The sequence below is a fragment of the Henckelia pumila genome, chromosome 3, assembly GCF_033568475.1.
Source record: "Henckelia pumila isolate YLH828 chromosome 3, ASM3356847v2, whole genome shotgun sequence".
Classification (NCBI taxonomy): domain Eukaryota; kingdom Viridiplantae; phylum Streptophyta; class Magnoliopsida; order Lamiales; family Gesneriaceae; genus Henckelia; species Henckelia pumila.
Genome location: NC_133122.1, coordinates 30,103,136 through 30,123,750, shown reverse-complemented (window position 1 = coordinate 30,123,750; position 20,615 = coordinate 30,103,136). Strand labels below are relative to the sequence as shown.

The following is a 20,615-nucleotide window of genomic DNA, read 5'->3' as shown; positions in this document are numbered from 1 at the left end:
ATCAACCCAATCCACACCCAAAAAGATCCCAAGAAAGATCGAAAGTAACCCCACAAAGCCACCCCAAAAACCCAACATTTTTCCTACAACCTTCGACTCTGTACTATGTTTGGAGCCGCCATAGTTTCCAGCTCATTGGCCATAGCCACTTCCATCTGTTTCCTCTTCTTCTCCACCCCACACAAATCTTTCTACCACTCCCTCTTCCTATCTTCCACGTTTTCCACCAACGAATCAATCTCCAACCACCTTTACACGCTCACTAAACGGCCCCACATCGCCGGCTCCGCCGCCAACGCCGAAGCCGCCGCCTATGTCTTGTCCACCCTCGAGTCTTACGACATTCGATCGCATGTTAGGCCTTATTACACCGCTTTGACTTACCCGGTCCGCCGTTCTTTAACACTAGCTACCACCGTACGTGATCCGCCCATTGAACTTCGTCTGGAGCAGGAGATTTACGAGGATGATCCGTACGCGGATGTGGCGGATCAAGTCACGCCCACATTCCACGCTTTTGCAAAATCAGGAACCGCAGTTGGGCTTGCTGTGTACGTCAATTACGGGCGGGTAGAGGACTACTCTGTTTTGCGAGAAATGGGAGTGAATGTTTCGGGTCGGGTTGCGTTGGCGAGGTATGGGAAGATATACAGAGGGGACATAGTTCAGAATGGGTATGCAGCGGGCGCCATTGGGGTTGTGATATTTACAGATAGGAAGGATTATGGTGGGGATGGAAAATGGTTTCCTGATGAGAAATGGATGCCTCCTAGTGGGGTTCAAGTGGGATCCGTTTATAGTGGAGCAGGGGATCCGACTACGCCTGGATGGGCTAGTACTGAGGAATGTGAGAGGATTACAGATGAAGAGGTGGAGAAGTCCGGGGACGTGCCGTTGATACCGTCTTTACCGGTTTCTTGGGAATCCGGGGATGTGGTAATGAGGTCGATTGGTGGAATGGTTGCGAATGAGGATTGGCAGGGAGGAGAAGGTGCCCCTGTTTATAGAGTTGGGCCAGGACCTGGAGTTTTGAATTTAACTTATGAGGTGAGGAACAATGGTCATAGGCCATTTTGAGATGCCTGATAATTTAAACGTTTAGATTTGCCATGTTTCCTCTAACTAGGAACATTGAAGTGGAAGCTTTTAAATAAAGAAAATGTGTACTTTTGTGATGGCTGAATCATGTTGCTGGCTTTGCAGGGGAAACAAGTTATAAGCACTATTGAGAATGTGATTGGGATCATCGAAGGAGTCGAGGAACCGGATAGGTATATTCTTTTTTCATCTGTGATGAAACTGGAACTTGATTGGGTGTGAGGCGAAAATCTACGTTTCTAAGTTAATTACTGCTGCAAATACTGTGGTTACATGTTAGATTGCCTTGTCATGCAAAATATTACATGAAACTAGGAAGATTTCAGTTGAAGGCCAAAGAAGGGGAGATGTGCAAGTCAGTCATAAATGTACTTCCCTTAACGAGTTCTTTTCACTAGCTAAATTAGTTATCATTGCTAGATATGTCATTCTGGGCAATCATCGGGATGCATGGACATTTGGAGCTGCTGATCCTAACAGCGGCACAGCCTGCCTTCTCGAGGTAAATACAGAGTTATACAAATACATCTACATCATTTTACAAGCGAGTGATTTCATCATGTTATGCATCCAAACTGGTTTGATGCCAAATTATTAGGTAGCAGAAAGGCTGCAGAAGCTGCAGAAAAAAGGATGGAAACCTAGACGAACGATAATATTGTGCAATTGGGATGCTGAAGAGTATGGCTTGGTCTCTCTCTCTCTCAAATGCTACTAGCTAATAAGTCCAATTAGCAAGTAAATACAGGTTATAAGTTTATTTGCTGTTTGTAGATAGGATCAACAGAATGGGTTGAAGAGAATAGACAAATGCTGGCCTCGAGGGTTGTTGCTTACCTGAACGTCGATGTAGCAGTTTCAGGAGCCGGATTTGAAGCATCCGCAACTCCACAGCTTGATGAACTGATCATACAAGCTGCTACACAGGTACTGCATATGGTGACACAATCTGTTTGTGATTGTGAACAATAAAACACAGCATATGGCAGCATAGTTATTGTTCAAAATTTCATTTTTGAAGGTTCAAGATCCAGATAACTCATCGCAAACAATCTATGATTCTTGGATTAGCTCCACAAATAGTTCTTTGGTAAGTGCTTTATAATACCGAAAAAAGAGAAGTTACATTTTTCCTCAGTTTTACAGCCTTTCACCTGTGATGCTCCTGGTTATCCTTTAAGGTTGGGAGACTAGGAGGTGGGGGATCAGATTATGCAGCCTTCGTGCAACACATAGGTGTTCCATCTGCTGATTTAGCCTTTGGAGGAGGCAAGTAAAAAGCTAAGCATCTCTAGCAATTCATACATCGTCTGGATAATCACTTGACATCCTCATATGTGATGTCCACGAGTATGTATGCTTCCATTGAAATAGTCCAGACTATAGGATTATAATGCAAAGGAGAAAAAGGCGGTAACAGAATCTTGTAAAAATTTACTATTCATGGGATTTAAATCCTTTTCTTCTCATTTCATTCAAGCATTGAAATGTTATCATATAAAAGCAGAAATAAAATTTTACAAACAATTGTGCTTGTTCCCATTCTAGTTTCTCTGTTGGCAACAATCAAATAATTGGAAACAGATGTTGGAATAACCTTTCTCACTAGTAGCTCAAATGCCAGCTTTTAATCGGTAGCATTTAGATGGATTGATCCACAAAAAGCACCAATAGGGTCTGCTTATTGTTGATAGAACTTGTCACTTGCAGGTTACCCTGTTTACCATTCAATGTATGATGACTTCACCTGGATGAAGAAATTTGGCGATCCATTGTTTCAGAGGCATACAGCAGGTTTGTTGCGCCTTGTATCCCTTGATCTTAGATTCTTGTTCACTCCACCATATCCAGTGACCAGTAATATTATATTATACATCAAAAAATTAAGAATCTATTGATGCCAATGAAGAGTGGATATCTCTAACAGTACAAAACATGCATGACTATTTGTCTCATCTTTTCAAATACATAACAGCCAATAAATCGGTCCCATGAATATTCTTTCCGTCAAACTTTATTATTACTGAGAGTTTGTTTTCCGAATGTATCGGTCAAAACAGTGGCAAGTCTCTGGGGTTTAGTGGCGCTCAAGCTAGCCGACGAGGAAATTTTACCTTTCAATTATCTGTTTTACGCCCTCGAGCTCCAGGTAGGTGTTGGAACTATTCATACTGATTTTTTATGGATCACCGAAACACATAATACATATGACTCCCTTAGTAATGTTTTAAAATTGATGGAAACAGAAAAGCGTGGAGGATTTGCAAGGTGATGTTTCAGGTAGAGACATAAAACTTGCTCCCCTATTCAAGTCTATTGAGGAACTGAAAAAAGCAGCCATAGAGATAAATGACAAGAAAAAGGTGATGCTTACTTTACAATCAATATTTGCGTTTAAAATTGGATAAACTGAACTGTGTGCCATCTTACAGTCATTAAAAGGAAGAAAAGGTTGGACATGGACGCGGAAAGATAACCAGAATTTAGTTCGAGAGCTGAATGATCGACTTATGATGACGGAGCGTGCTTTTACAGATGGGGAAGGGCTTCCAGGAAGATTGTGGTACAAACATTTGGTATGTTTATGATTAGTTTGCATCTGGATTGGGAATATGAGTTAATAGTTATCTAATTCTACATTCGGTTGATTTCAGATATATGCGCCATCAAAGTATAATGACTATGGTTCGAAGTCCTTTCCCGGGATAGACGACACTATCGAAAAGGCAAAGAGCTTGAATACTGCAGATTCATGGCATTCTGTACAACATCAAATTTGGAGAGTTGCAAGAGCCATTACACAAGCTTCCTTGTGCCTTAGGGGTGAACTAAAATGAATGCTCTGAGGCAAACTAATTGGCTTGGTCCTTTGGTATATACATCATGATGAATGGAAAATGCTTTATATGACTCGTTAGGAGTACTAGTATCTGGCATGTTCGGAGCAAAATTTATGTTCATGTATGTTTAATTAAGTGTAATTAACATCGTCCGTTTGTGTTAGTTAAAGCTTGGACTCTGTATTTTGATCATTTTATGTGATAGTATGGTTCGTCCAACAAGGCATTTATTTAGAAACTTTTTTTTTTTTGAGATGTTTATCTAGAAACTTTCAAATGCTGTGCCGGAAGAGGATAAAGAAATTTAAACCTTAGATCTTCATGACACATTCAACTACACAAATGGTGTACACAAATCCACAATCCATGGGTCGTGGTGGATTGTTTTGAGCGTAAGGTACTGTGCAGATCGCAAGGGTTCATATATATTTTACATGTAACGTAATATGATCATCGCATGTATGTTTAAGCTAATGTCATGATGTTTCCAGGTGACACAAGTTGCAGATGATTCTGGATGGAAATCAAATCAGAACATACAATAAACAAAGTTTCCAAAAAGTAGGATTGCCAAGACACTATAAACAGTTAATTTGATTTTCTGGAAAAAACTTTCCAATGCATTTTTTTGCTATAACTTAGTTCAATCAAACTGTACAATAAGTTGTAATGAGATGGCCTGGGGGCTCGATTTCAGAGCAACCTTAACTATTAGCTTTTATATCTTAATGTACACATTTTTCCTTCTAACTAAATATGTACAAAAAAAAAACAGTAATGCATGAATGTGAAGGTCCTTTACTTCCATACCTTCATGGCTCCATCTCTACTGCTTGATATCAGAAGTCTCTGGTTCAATTTCACAGAAGCCAAAGAGAGGATAGAATCATGGTGACACCCCGCAGAATCTGTGGCGGCAGCGGCAATAATAGCTTTTCTAGTCAATTTGGTTGCCAGTGGTCGCCTCTTTGCTTCCTGCTTGGAATTGCCCCAGAAAATAGTCAAAGTACATGTTTATGGATTATATGGAGATAATGTTTTTATCATTCAAACAAGGAAAAAATTGCAACGTGATTTAGTAAATAGGGCATGCCAAAATAATTTATTTTAAACAGGAGATGACATTTAAGGGGTTCGAGCATTCAGGACTCATCATCAAAGGAAGTTCTGGAATTATATAAATTACAAGTGACAGACCAACTTTACTTAAAATTTCTCTATTCTTTCCTGCTGTGATTGTAACCAAACTCGGAAAGCTGACATACTAAGATGCAAGTCCCACAAAGAAGATTTTGTGAATCAGAGTTCTAACACTTCAATTACACCACTAGCAGCAAAAAACAGAAACTGAAATCGAATATTTCTTTAGGCTTTAAAAGGTAAATAATGAACAACTCTCACAGATTTTGCTTTGTCAAACTTGGTCGTGATGTGCAAGTGGAACTCTACCGTAATAAGATGCAAATTCCCTTAGAAAAATTATCTGACCTATTTAGATTTAAAGAACGTTTACTGCACCAATACCAACCGAAACACAAAATAAGTGGCAGATCTTAGCGTTTGATTACCTGCACAACTTGCACCCCAAAGCTAGATTTTGTCTCATAAAAATCATCGTTTCCAACTCCTTTAACAGATGGTCCACATACACAGTAACTCCGATCAGGGCTACATATACAAACAGTATCATCAATAAGACGAGCAAAATTGTATAAGAAGTAAATGGAATACAAAATAGAAACCTCAATATCAAAAGAAAAGAGAAAATGAGTACCTGCAATGGTCCCATCGGCGTATCTTCAAGTCAGTTCCCCCAGTTAAAAGATCTCCACCAGGTAATGGAAGCAATGCACGGATACCAGGAAGACGAGGGGGAGGTTCATTCAGCTCATCAATCCTATACTTCGAATTCAAATTTTGCCTCAATTCTGATTTAGTGTTGGTCTTAGCAGAAGGTCTGGCGAGGGCCCATGGCGATTCATAATTCTCAGCTTCACTCTCATTGTTTGCTGCTCTCAGCACCTGCAAATTTTTTTTTTAATTAGAAACGATAATATTATATAAATAGAATGATCTGACATCAATACCTGCAAAAATGAGACTAGTCATAGGTTTCTAGCTAAAATTTCACCTGCTCATGGCAATTGGTGACAAATCTAATGAAAGTGGACATCTCAATTCTCATGCAACTTTTTTTTCTACGTTCATTCTGTTCCTTTTGGTAAAATCAATATGCCGTATACACCATGTTAAAAAAAAAGCGGCAACACCCATGTTTATTCAGTTTCATAATTGAAACAAAGAGCAGTGTTACTTTAACCTCAATTTAATACTGATATGCCTCCCTCGAACACATAGTCATGCATCATACAGGAAAGCAGACGCGAATAAAATGGATCCAATTACACAAAAATAATAGATATCAAGAACTAATTTTTCATTTAATGTTTGTCAACATCATAGTGCTGTGCAACGAGAAATAAAAGGCGAAAATTCCAGAAAACTGGAAATACATCAAGATGGAATATTCTATACCTGATGGCGGCTTCCATTTTCTGCATTCCAAAGTGAAACCTCATTACACCCAGCCGCAACATATACCAATGGTCTAGTAGCCACAGACAAGGGCGTACCAGTAGGAGGAACAAAAAGACACATCTTTTCAATAGGACATGCAGGAGAATATTGCCATGAGTTAACAGGTATGCAGAATCTCAGATCCCACAAAGTAAGCACACCCCTTGATGATCCCGACACGAACCAATTACCACAAGGGTCTGCCACCAGAGAAGATATATAACCCTCCTCAGGAAGCACTTTTGTACGCCAGGCACGAGAGATTGTTCTTGTATCCCAGAGATGGATCCCACAATTTTGTGTGCTGCATAGAACCGTTTTGCCAGTACTTCCATCTGCAGAGTAGTTCAAAAGGCTTAGTATAGCACCTTCTCCAAAACCATTCCTTTTAACATCTGTTATACCAGAATAATTTTCAACAACATTGCCGAGCCCTCTAGAGATGTGATCAACAGAAAATAAATGTATCATCCCATCACTTTCCCCAACAACAATTTGAGTAGAACCTTGAAGCACAGCACAACACAGTGCTCGACTACCGCCCAATGAATAGGTTAACCTAGACCTAAATGAGATGTCCTTCTCCAGCTTCTTGCAATCCCATATCTTTACAGTAGAATCTTCAGAAGCACTAACAAAAAAGTGGTGGTCCATGGAAATAGAAATATCGTTGACAGCAGATCTGTGCTCCTGGAGATGTGCAACCAACACACCACGAGGCCTCCAGCCTGAATCTGGAACAGTGGATGACCAAGCTGCCGGGGATGGTCCTGCAGCCTGTGTGTTTGTAGAGTGATTTTCTATTGCAGCAGAGCTCCTCTTCGTCCTATCCGATACTCCGACTTCATTAAATTTGCTAGTAATATGGGTAGTTTCATCAATTTCTCTGTCTTCGACTTCATGCACCACTCTCCGCAATAATGCAGGGCCATTACCAACATGAATTGATCCTGATACTAGCTTAGGAGCTGGGATCGTACTGGCTAAGCTAAATGATTTATTTATGGGATCCATCCAAGGCAAGGAGGAAGAACTAAAATCTAAAGAATTTTGCGGAAATGAAGAATCAGATGCGGCAGGAGCAGCGCTACCTGTTCGTTTGTTGTCAACCTTAAAGTAGTACAAAGGTATACTTTCTGATGATTTATCAATAAAGCTGTTCATGCAACTCATTTGTGGTGACATAAATCCAGACAGCTGAGACTTTTCTGAGGCTACACGATCTTGGGCTTCATCCAGGCTCGAATCATTACGTATTAATCTTCCCATGGGTTTGAACTTACTGTCGTTATCATCCGAATCAGTTAAATCCATGTGTTCCCCTGTGTTACCATTCAAGTTATAATGTGTATCATCATGTTTAGTCTCGGACCAACACTTTATTGGATCCAAATCCTTGACGGTTTTCTGGATCAATTCTACAGCTTCCAATTGCTTTGATTGTGATGACGTACTGTACCAAATCTTTCTCTGTCTCTCAAGCATGTCTGAACTTCTGGTATTTTCTAAAACTTGATAATACAATTCTCTTGAGACCGATGGCTTCAGACATGAGAGGATAGCTTTTTCTGAGGCTAAAGATGCTGGTTGTCTACGTAAGAAAGGACGTACGAGTGGGACCATAAATACATATGAATCAATTGCTCCTAAGTTCTCACTACATGATGCAAGGAAGGTAACAGCTGACCTCTTGACCCACTTACTGGGATAGCATAACAGTGGAACAGCACGCTCTATCATCTCAAGCAGTATCCTCTTCCGTAAATAATTGCTTCGGCACAAGACAGCTAAGCAAACTAGTGCATTGACAATAACAGACTCGGTTACATCATTCAGTGCTTGTTCAATGTAAGGCAAGAGATATTCCTCCACACTTCGCTGGCCCACAAAAAAGCAGACATATATTATTTGCCCATAAAATACAGCCCTTAGTTGTTCATCTCGATCATTCAAAAAGGCTGGGAGTATAGGCAGCAAGAAGTCATTGCTCTGCTTCTGGCCCAAAAACCAACAAAGGTTACCGATTTCATGCAAGAGTGCTCTCCTAATGTTTGGTGTTTGTTTTGGACCCATTACAAGTTCTTGAATGACCTCTGAAATAGATTTTCTCAACTGTGTAAGCTGTACGTCAGCACTCACCCTCCGTGGCTCATCAGAACTTCCTTTGGTAATATATGACTTCTGCGATAAACTTGCTTCATTAAGAACCCCTGCCTCAGTCAAGCTTTTAGAGTGAATAAGGAACCCATAAGAAGTCAGTGCAAGCTTAGATATATTGCTGGCATAACAAATTCTAACACTTTCCTCGGGATCATCGGGAAGCATGGAAAGCATTGGAAGAATATATTCGGGAAAAATTTTGGCATCACTGGGAGGAAAATCTCTGACTAGAGGAAGAATGTCGCACAAAGCCTCTAAGGCAGCACAGCGTACAATTGCAGCTGAATCTGAAAGCAACGCTATAACATAAGGAAGGACACGTTGTAGTCGATCTTCATCATCGATATATAAAGAACAAGATTTCAGCAGCAGGACAGCAACCCGCCGAATGAAAGGGACCTTGACATTTCGAATGCAGGAACAAAGAAGCGAGGCAATCAGTACCATACCCTCACAGCTTATCATATCATTAGGCAATGGAACAAAAGGCACTCCATAAGTGTCTGATTGATTGTCAAAATCCAATATCATTGAGTTCAAATCTGTCATCGTAATCTTTTTCAAGAAGGGAAGGTGGCTTCGTTGGAATACAGTGGAAATGCTTTGAATCAACTCCCCAGGTAGTTGCAATCCATTTTGCTTCTGATTTTGGGAATAAACTGAATTAACCACAGTATCTGGCACTGGATTCATACCAAAATTACGGTTGTTTTGCTTCACGTCCCTGAGCAGCGTACTCACATCACCAAGAAGATCGAAATGACTATGTCTTGAGCTCTTCTTGGTCTCTTCACCTTTGCTTGAAAAATTATTTGCCTCGTTGATATCTTGTTTTGCATCTATCACTTGAAGCAATTGACTCGTATCATTCGGAAAAGTTTCCGTAGGAGAGATGATATCATTGCCAGTCCTATTGCCTATCATTTGCCTAAGTATTTCTTGGAACGAGGTCTCACAAGCTAGAACCTGCAACGGAAATAAGTGTTTACTAAAAACCTAGAACAGCAAACCAACAATACAAAGAGCATAATCCAAGTTCCTTACCCTTGCATCAGAACTTAGAGGATTTAACAAGGAATAGAATTTGTGAAGAAAAGGTGAAAAATAAGTCGGAAACACAACACCCGCATAGTTCTGCAGGTAGCTCTCAGCAGGCAGTCTTGACTCTGAATCTAATTGAATCATATGAAGAATCATTTTACGAATTCCTGAATCTGGAATCTGCAGCATCCAACAAATCTTAGTATTCTGGGAGTCCAATTCAAGAAATTGTTTTCGATAGATTATAGTATCGCAATTAAAGATGAGATGTTACTTGCAGAATTATTGGACAAATTTAATTTAACCAGAGATAAAAAGTGGGTATGGTTAAATAACTGAAAAAATTGAATGGAAAACTTAACCAGAAATAGGGTACCTATGAAGAAGGTACCTTTTCCAGAAGCTGGCTAGGGTCATACTGTCCTCTTCGATATGCAAGAAGTTGTGATAGCTCAAACAATGGTTGACCTTCAAGAAAAAGCTCAGCAATCACACACCTAAAAAGAAAAGGTCAAAACTTCAGCAATTGGAAACCAAATATGATATATTTCCAAAATGTGACATGAAAAAAAAACACTAAATTCAAGTGGTTATGCTGGAAGATCATGGTTAAAAATTTATTCTAAAACTAATAGCTCTTGACAATAAATCCTCCTAAAAATGTCTCATATCATCCAAAAAATATTTAAAAACAAATTAAAGACAATTAAGTCCATAAAATAATGAATTGGCTGATAGAGGAAGCCAGGAAGGCATTGGATAACTAAAATAACCTCTTTCAAGCACATAAAAGTTTATAGAGGATGTATTCCCGAATTCTTCCAGTCTGCAGAGATCATTTTATAGATTTTGTTTATACTATTTATCGAAATTGTAAAACGATGAAGTTACAAATGCAGTAACTTTGAGATATGATAAAAAAAAAATAACCGGGATAATTACCATGCTAATGCGGAAAAATGGAAATGCAGAATTAAAATAATTACAAAGCTAAATGTTTCAGTCTCCACCAGGGGCGGAGCCACCCCAAAGGCTGGGGTGGGCTCCAGCCCAGGGTCAATTTTTTTTAAAATTATTAGCTATAATATATGTGTACTCTTAGCCCAGGTTAAATTTTTTAATTAGCCCAATATTTGGTCCAACTTATTTTCTGAAATATATTTGTGAGTTTTGTTTGGTTTGATTTATTAAAAAAAATTCAAAGAAAGAGAAAACAGCTCTCTTCCAGTCATGTTTCTTTCCAATTGCTCTAAAAGTTCAATTTTTATCAAGACTTTTGTATTTTCTAAAATTATATTTTGTTATTTTTGAACTGCTTGATTTTATTGATGTGTGTAATTGTGGGTTTCTTGTAAATAATTGTGAAGTGGACTTTTTAAAATGATTTAATCTGACTTTCTATGACATTTTTGTATTTTTTTAATTGGAAAATGGAAATGGTATGTATTTTCAAGTAATTTATTTTTAGGATTTATATATTTAATGTTTCTTCATTTCTTTGATCATAAATGAGGTGTTTTTGAGTAGTTTATGTTTAAATTTTTTCATGATGTATTATATTATTTGAGACATCATATTTTTCATTTTGAGTATATTGTAAGGATATCAATTGAATGCGATGGTTTAATATATTATGTATATAAAACTTAATTTTTTTACAACCACCAACATTTTTTCGAAATCATCTCACTTGTAACATCGATCACATCTTTAGTAGTTTATATTTTTTGTCACTATATAATATTTATAGTTATCATTAAATGTTTTGCGAGTGTTCTTTGATTATAAATTATATTTTTAATATAATTTACTTTTTAAATATTTTATTTAATTTTAATTTTTTCATGGAATCAGTCAGCCCAGGGTGAAATTTTTTTCTGACTACGCCCCTGGTCTACACTACACTAACACGTGTCATTCACCGTGATTTAAAAGCTCTAGGTGGAGTTATCCAACTAACCAAGGAGTTCTTCAAATGCTAGATCACTTGATCACATCACACCTTGCAAGTAATTAAATCATGTGTTTGATGAGAATTTCAACAGAGGTTATCGCATCAAGCAATAGAACTCTCACCCTACTGAAAAGATATCCATGGCAGGCGTCAAAGGTGCATCTTGTGCCATTTGCATCTTGCCTCCATGCTCATAAAACCTCTGAAATGTAGTGTATTATTTGGAAAAAAAAAAAAAAATTGATCTCATGGTGTAAAAACAGAATTCTCTAAATATCGGAGAAGGGAAAATTCAATGTAAGCTACATAAAACCCCACAGGGATCCACATTATTTTTTGATATAATTCATCGCTTGATAGATGATGGGCACTTCATGGCACAATTGCATCAAAATGTCGATACCATTCGATTGGTGTACTGACAGAGGGCAATGGTAATCTTTGCAAGAAAAAAGATAGTATACACAGAGTTCTTTGTGGAACATAACTAAAAAAACAGAGCATGAACATGTAGAAGATAAAACAGAGGCGTGGAAAGAGGAGATGAGATAGAATGCAAGTTGGCATTATATTCAATAATAATCATGTTGGATGTGAATGAAACAGTCATATACCACAGGCAAGAAGTCTCGAACTACAAGCCAAGATAACAGGTTCAAGATCTTGCGAAATTAACATAGAAAGTCCACTCATCAACAACAAGATGATTTTCATCTCACTTGGACATCAAACTGAAGTTAATGTACAGGGAAAGTTATGGGTAAAAAGAACCAACGTAAAAGCAATTGCAAGGATCAGAATAAGAAACTAAGAAGATAATCAGGCGTGAACAAAATGGTAAAAGTGAATTGGTTATGCTCACATTTGCTTCCGCACTTGAAAGATCATGAGTTGATACCGACCGCCACATGAATATGGAATATGTCTCTTAGAGAAATAAATACTACAACATCTAAAGTCTAAAAAGATTTTCATAGCATCAAACCACTAAAACATATAAGCCCTGTAGATATAAGATATGAATTATTCAGCACGCAGGCATTAAAGCTTTTCTACATAGACTAAAGTTCTATGTGTCTATAAAGGTTATCATCGTCAACACATGACCAGAAAGGGTTCAAAAACAAAATAACAGAAAAAAAAAAAAAAACAAACCTCAGGTGCAACATAACAGCGTCTTCTTTCTCCAGTATCAAAGAAAAATGAAAAATCAGAAGGATCATCATGTGGAATATATGTGGGCTTAAATGATGCGAAATCAGTAAGGTACAGCCAATTCCAGGAAGTGACCAGCACATTCTCGCACTTAATATCGCCTGCAGTAAATTTATAGACCAAAAAAATCAGTGGACAAAGAAATAGAGACCTTGCAGCTATGCATTTTTAATTTCTGGCTTCATCTCACCATGACATACTCCATGCTCATGGCTCTGCTTCACAGCATAAAGTAACTGCAAAATGAATTGAGTAAGTTTCTAAACATGCATATGTTCGGCACAATTTTAAACTCCTACAACATCAACAAATTTGAGAGAGAGATGCGAACCTGAAATGCTAGCCATTTCTTTTCAACAAGAGAGAGAAAAGGTCGGGTGCTCAACCGATCGTGAAGGTTGTTAAAGAAGTATTGCCTCAATAAATAAGCAGCTTTATCTGTTTCAAGCCAAAACTGCAAATAAACCCAAAAATGCCATCCGTTTAACTGTTTGAAGTACGAGGAACTAATGGCAGCAATGAAATTCAATGCAACTACAAATCTCAATGCTAATTACGATAAGGCCATCTATCTGGAAACCAAAGGCACCACTTTCCAAATGAGAACAATTTAGGATAAATGCTGCTGTACTTTTCTTTCAAATTTCATGATGTAACTTGTCAAATTTTTAATTCTACAAATTAACAACCAATTATCTCTCCAATACCACTACAAGAGGGCACGACAGGGAACACTCCTCAGAGGCATAAGCTTTGTGAAAATTACCATTCATAACTTTCGTGAAAATTGTTCATCCACTAGACACTTGGAATTTCAGATGAGTGCCCTGCCCCAACAACTCAACAGCAACCATACGAAGTACATGATCGATCACTTGGTTCAAACAAAAGAACTCAGCTTTTTGCTCTCCGAGTAAACAAATTTTCAGAATCCAATCCCCCCCCCCCCCCCCCCCCAAAAAAAAAAAAAAAAGGTACACCACTCCAAAACTCCACTCGATCCTCTTCTACCTTTAACAGCAAAAACACACACAAAAGATTGCACTATAGAGCATTCTAAATCATCATAAATCAAACTCCTGACTTCCATACAACTCCTATAGATCATTACAAGAAACATAGCTGCGCCGATAACAATTACCTCAAAGCATTATCGGGCACAACACATATATCAGAAGAGTGAAATAAACGGAATCGCATCCTCAAAAGGGGTAAATAATTAACCTGGAAGGGCCAAACGTGGGAGTGATCGAGGTTGGAAAAGACATCTCGAATGTGAGCGAGGCGGCGCTCGTAGTCTCTTAGGGTGATTGAATCGCCTCTCTTGAAGTAAACCTTAACCAGAACCAAACCCTCGTCATGCTTGCACAGTATGGATTTGAGGAAACGCCCCCTCCCCAACACTTCCTTGAGCACCAAATTGTAAGACGATGGCAAATCGTGCAGATAATACTCCGTCGCCGACGCCTGAGTAGTCCGCGCGATCTTGTTCCCCATTTTCGCTCCACAATTCTCTCTATTTCTTCATAAATCATACGGATCGAATTTGATCGATAAGGGAGGGACTACACACCTCTGCTCTACCCAGAATTAGGGACAAATTCAGTTAATTCCGGTTCATAACCGGACCCTGGATCCGACCCATTTCCCATATATGTTATTGTTATTATTATTATTTTATCTATAATCAAAATTGAGGGCATGCCCCATGTTTATATTATAGATAGATATATATCATTACCTAATTTTTTTAAAAAAATTAATTTGCAATTACAAGTATATATACTATCATTATATAATTGTATTGATGAAATTTGTTTTTAAAAGTGTAAAATTCCGTTTGGTACACAAACTATTGTTAAACAATCAAATTAATACATGAACCATCTAAAATTATTTAATTGATACATGATCCAACTAAAAAGTCAATTTTATACTTTAATAAAATTTCTTTTTAATATTAAAATAAAATAGCTAATATTTTTCATAGTTATTTAGTTAGAATTATATTATTTTATTCGGTTAAATATAAAATTATAAACAAAACAATTTAATTATTTATTAAATGGGGTAATTATCTATATTTTTTATGTCTCTTCAACTCATGACATATAATTTTCTTAAGAATCAATTATACAATATTTATTAAATATTTTCACTTTATTTAGATTTTTGTTCAATATTAAATAGTTCTAAATCAAAAAATTAATATACATGAATTTATCATTTTGGTTCAATATTTTGATACTTTTAGGTATTTAATATTTGTTTATGAATGCATGATAAAGAAGTTGGAAACATAAAGTGAGTTTTATAAAATAATGATAGCGAGATGAAGTAATAATATTTTTTGGTAGATTAAACAAATTAATTAAGAATAATAAATTAAAAATAAAAATTATTAAAATGAAAAATGTTGATAAATATTTTATAATTAGATTTAAATAAAAATTGTGTATGAATAGATTTAAAATTATGCTATAGGGGTCAAAAAAAAATTTAAATATTAAACAAGGTTATTTGATGGAAAAAAAAAACTCCAAATGTTTGTCCAAATGTATGAGCAATGAGCGCTCAACTAATCACTCATATGAAAGAATATGTGTGCTAATTTTCTAAAACGTGAGGGCTGAAAACGTTTATTAAAATTTCACAAGTATGTATTTTTAATATTTCACAAAGATATTTGAGATTTTCAATATTTTATAAGGATATTTGATACAAATAACTCAAAATATTATATATATATTTTTCAAACAAATTAAAGAATTTAAATTTTAATAATGAATATTTTGCTTTTGAGGTCAAAGATACACAACTTAGAGGATGTTTGGCTAAGCTTATTAAAAAGAGTTTACAAGCTTCTAGTGCTTAAAAGCTGTTTTACGAGCTTATAAGCTGTTAGAACTTATTTTAAAAATAAGTTGTTAAAGTGTTTGGGTAAACTTATTTTAAACAACTTAAAGATGTTGATATGTTTGGTATTATAAGATATTTTTATTGTCAAAATTACCAAAAAGGGTATAATTATATGAAAATAAAATTTTGAGTTATACACATACGAAAATAGTTTTAGAATAAACATATATTAAAAAATAAAATTGTTTTAATATTTTACTTTAGAAAAATTTATATGATTTGTAATTTTTTTAAAAAAATAATATTTAATATTTAATGGGTGGAGGATATGATGGAGATTTATGAAAATATTCAAGGATATTTTAGAGAGATAGAATATTAAAATAAAATCTTTTTGAAAAAAGTACCTCCCCCTTATTTTTTTAAAAACAGCTTATAAGCTGTCAAACAGCTTATTTTGACAGCTTATAAGCCATTTTAAAAATTTTTGCCAAACAAAATTTGAGAGCTTATAAGCTGTTTGCAAGAGCTTACCTCTTAGTTTTTTCTCTGTCTCTTCATTTTATAAGTTGAGCAGATATAACCAATGAAATCAATCGCTCATCGCCGAAAACAATATGAAGGAGGAGACATGACGAAAGAAAACAATCCAACTTTATAAAAAGAATGGGGGTTATTACATTACATATATACATAAAATGCTAAAATCCTCAAAGAATAAATTATCATTAATCACTAAAAAAAACAAATATTTTCTCATTTATACAATTTGAGCTCCAATCCATCAATTAATGAATCATGTAGGTGATAGACGAAGCAACCAGCATCAACACATAAGCCACACTTTGATCAATTGACACCTCCACACAAAAAACCACACAAAACCAAATAAATCGAAACCCACCCAAGAACTAATACCAAAAACCAATGATTTCTTAAAGTTTTCGAAAAATTCCTATTATATGCCTAGAAAAGAGCCAAAATTGCCATCAAATTAAGAGCACAATCTTAAAACCTCCATATATATTATAATCCTTGGCTTGATCCATCTTATAGTTTTGATTAGAAGTTGTCGTGTATATTATATTTGGTTTGAGTGAGAAACGGAGAGGGATTTGATGACTTGAAAACAAGCCAAGAGAGATCACCAAGATTCTTGGTCGAAAATCTGATCATGTCCAATTGAGAAATGAGACAGGGTACGTGTTTGTCACTTACTGTTATATATTAAGATATCATCCACGTACGTAAACCAAAATATAAATATAGCAGCATGTATTCGATTAAATAATGAAGCGTCAGCCCGAGAGTAGCATATATCTATCCGAATAAATAAAGAAGCATGAACCCGAGAGGCCGCAAAATGCCTTGATAAAACTAAGCACGAGGTGCTTGTTTAATTAAGGCCATTATAAATAGCCTTATGAAGCTTACAAACGAGAGGAGTGTCACCATTACTAACTTCGAACCCCCGGGAGGTTGCGTTGCTTCAAGTATATATATATATATGAGGAAAACATTATTACATGGAGTTGGTTAACCGTACGTCCAGCCCTTTTTGACTGCATATTATATGGGTTAGAATTACGAATGGTAAAAGTTTCCGTAAAATCAATCCTTGGAGTTCGAGAGTATCCCTTGACAACAAGTCTAGCTTTGTGACGAGTTATAGAAGCATCCGGATTGATCTTGAGTTTGAAAACCCATTTACATTTAATCACCAGAGACTCGGACGGCTGCAGAACCTAGGACCACGTACCATGCATTCTCAAGTTAAGGCCGCGAGGAGTGTATTTCGACTTATCTAATTGTAGCTGATTAAACTGATCACCAAATGTAGGCAGGCAGGCAGACATGCATTTGTTTAATTAATTGGCAAAGAATTATGAAATTTTTTGAATTGTATTATACTTATCACGTTTTATTCATCAAATTGGGATTGTATTTGTCCATGTTTCTGTACGTATATTTTATTTTTACTGCCGATCGAAATGTGTTTATTTGTGTTTTACTTTCGATATAAGGATATATGTCCAATTGTTCCATAACTCAATGACAAATGTTAAAACTAGCTCTAAATTGAAATATATATATATAAATAACATAAATACATTCACACACGTACGTATCGCACACGTATATACATTCGCATAAACATTTACACACGTATCGCTACTCTCTCATCAACTCCAAAGTTAACATATATCTTAAATTCAAAGAATGTGGATATTGTTATCCCCAAAATAGCTATGGCCACCCACATCAATGTTACACCGACTCCAGAATTTGCTGGATCTGGACTCATAGGGGCAGGATTAATGGACGTCGTACTTACATGATAAACGCAATCACCATAATCTATATATAATATGATGATATAATAAAATTAGTTAAACAACGGCTCTAAGACGCAACAAGTAAAAATGTGCAACATATATATACTCACTTGGATTGATGTTCGATATCGAACCGCAGCCGTGAAAATAGCAATTAGTCGGCGATGGTTGCTTCTGATATAGTGCATTAAAGGCGAAAGATGCATGCATATATATAACATCCGGATAAAGGCAGGAACCACCGGGTTGAATGGCGGAGCAGTCGACTCCACCATCTCCGCATGCATAGTCTATTTCTGCTTGCAATATTGTTTCGTTGCATTTGTACAACGCAACACACTATGTTGACTCCGCAGTGACAATCAAACGAACGGATGATATCATAATACATATCACGATTGGAAAGAAGAAACAGAAGCTCGACATGATATATATTGATCAAGATCAGATATATTGAATTGTATATTAAAGTAAATAATAATCTTACTGACTGACTGACAGTTTATTATGAATCAAGGCAATGAATTGCTCGTATTTATAGTGTAGTTAGGAATTTTTTTTGATAAGACGTACATACCATTATAAACAACAAATTTGATTTGTACGTAATATAATTAATCAACGTACACTAAGAAGGAAATTTATATTTTTTTAAGGCTACAGGAGTTGAGTATGTAGTGAATTATATCTTACTTTAGGGATATAAAATTTTTTTTTTATGCAAGATTCATCTAAGTGTTTCAAGAAATTTCGCCTTCTAATAGAAGTTGTATCATTTATAACTTGACCTTAATTAACCCCACCTCATGATGTAATAACAATTGAGTAGTTACAAAAAAAACCCATTATAAACAACAGATTTACACACGTATCGCCACTATGTTGTCAAATCCAAAGTTAACATATATCTTAAATCCAAAGAATATGGATATTGTTATCCCAAAACAACTATGGCTACCCACATCAATGTTACACCGACTCCAGAATTTGCTGGATCTGGACTCACAGGGGTAGGATTAATGGACGTCGTACTTACAGGATAAACGCAATCACCATAACTGTATATAATATGATGATATAATAAAATTAGTTAAACAGCGGCTCTAAGACGCGACAAGTAAAAATATGCAACATATATATACTCACTTGGATTGATGTTCGATATCGAACCGCAGCCGTGAAAATAGCAATTAGTCGGCGATGGTTGCTTCTGATATAGTGCATTAAAGGCAAAAAATGCATGCATATATATAACATCCGGATAAAGGCAGGAACCACCGGGTTGGATGGTGGAGCAGTCGGCCCCACCATCTCCTCATGCATAGTCTATTTCTGCTTGCAATATTGTTTCGTTGCATTTGTACAACGCAACACACCATGTTGGCTCCGCAGTGGCAATCAAATGAATGGATGATATCATAATACATATCACGATAGGAAAAAAGAAACATAAGCTTGACATGATCTATATTGATCAAGATCAGATATATTGACTTGTATATTAAAGTAAATAATAATCTTACTGACTGACTGATGAACCAAAGCAATGAATTGCTCATATTTATAGTGTAATTAGGAAATTTTTTTGACTTTTAGTATTTTTTTTTTAATCAAGGAGCGGGTATATGGTTATACAACCGTTACATCTAAATGACCCTAGGTACTAATTCTACTTCAAAATGGAAGAAGTATTTTATGTAGGCTTTTTGTAATGAAAACTAAGACGTCAATTTAGATTTTTAGAACGACAATAACTGAATGATGTTGTGAAAGTTTATTCTATTTTACGTATATAAAATTGATGTTTTATCAGTCCAAGTGTTTAAAAAAACTTCATCTTCTAAGTGACAATATCATACATGCATAAGCAAAACTCACACACACACACACACACAAAAATATATATACACACACACTGGATGAGATGCACGTGAAACGCACGTGAGAAAATATTGATTATAAACATGTTTATAAATTTACCATCATTTGGAAGTGAAATTAATCATTTAAAGACGCCTAGAGTCTATCTTTTTATACTAAATCTTTTTATTTCCTTGATTAAAAAAAAATTTCGAAGAAAATAATTTTAGAAAACACAACGACAATAAATTTTATGTTGTTCAATTACATCATGTATTATTTTATAAACTTTGTCTTCATGGTTGATAAAGAAATGCTAGTCAATATAAGATATGCACTAACTCACTCACTCACTAAAAGCTAAATCTCACACACACATATTAAGATCCGGCGTTCCTCTTTCACGGCTCACCCAACCAACCAAATCATATATATTGTACGTGATATCAATACTCTTGATTCGAATAAACTCTATCCTAAAAATAATTAAGAATCATATTAGAGAATAAATTTATTTTAGCCAAATCATTTAAATATGAAATTACTGGACCCTTTTGTCTCATAATTAATTAAATAATGTGGTGATGAAGTTGGTTGGGCTCTGCAATTATTAAGATGTATGTTTCTTAATTGAGTTTGAGTTTCCCTAAACCTTCGAGGGTTATGAAGAAGGGA

The 20,615-nt window shown here is 35.9% G+C and overlaps 2 protein-coding genes across 5 annotated transcripts; one reads left to right on the top strand and one right to left on the bottom strand.

The window, feature by feature from the left end:
* LOC140892364 (probable glutamate carboxypeptidase LAMP1) lies at positions 1–4,550 on the top strand. Of its 3 annotated transcripts, none has more exons than XR_012152812.1 (14): positions 1–1,047; positions 1,204–1,271; positions 1,519–1,600; positions 1,697–1,789; positions 1,873–2,025; positions 2,120–2,188; positions 2,280–2,367; positions 2,809–2,892; positions 3,159–3,247; positions 3,345–3,461; positions 3,531–3,674; positions 3,753–4,059; positions 4,205–4,335; positions 4,430–4,550. XR_012152812.1 is itself a non-coding variant. In XM_073301221.1 (12 exons), the coding sequence occupies exons 1-12, from the start codon at positions 106–108 to the stop codon at positions 3,933–3,935; spliced, it is 2,112 nt and encodes a 703-aa protein (XP_073157322.1). In that variant the 5' UTR covers positions 1–105; the 3' UTR covers positions 3,936–4,177. The 3 variants fall into 3 exon arrangements, 1 of the variants encoding a protein (XP_073157322.1); XR_012152811.1 differs by having other exon boundaries at positions 4,193–4,335; XM_073301221.1 differs by lacking the exons at positions 4,205–4,335; positions 4,430–4,550 and having other exon boundaries at positions 3,753–4,177.
* LOC140892363 (serine/threonine-protein kinase VPS15) lies at positions 4,506–14,503 on the bottom strand. 2 transcript variants are annotated; one of them, XM_073301219.1, is made up of 11 exons: positions 14,110–14,503; positions 13,217–13,339; positions 13,076–13,121; positions 12,826–12,986; positions 11,793–11,872; positions 10,108–10,213; positions 9,720–9,896; positions 6,474–9,641; positions 5,713–5,960; positions 5,507–5,606; positions 4,506–4,913 (listed from the first exon to the last, which is right to left on the bottom strand). In XM_073301219.1, exons 1-11 carry the CDS (start codon positions 14,380–14,382, stop codon positions 4,737–4,739), a joined length of 4,659 nt encoding a protein of 1,552 aa, XP_073157320.1. In that variant the 5' UTR covers positions 14,383–14,503; the 3' UTR covers positions 4,506–4,736. The 2 variants fall into 2 exon arrangements, with proteins under 2 accessions (XP_073157320.1, XP_073157321.1); XM_073301220.1 differs by lacking the exons at positions 11,793–11,872; positions 13,076–13,121; positions 13,217–13,339; positions 14,110–14,503 and having other exon boundaries at positions 12,826–12,981.
* Positions 14,504–20,615: the final 6,112 nt, after the last annotated feature.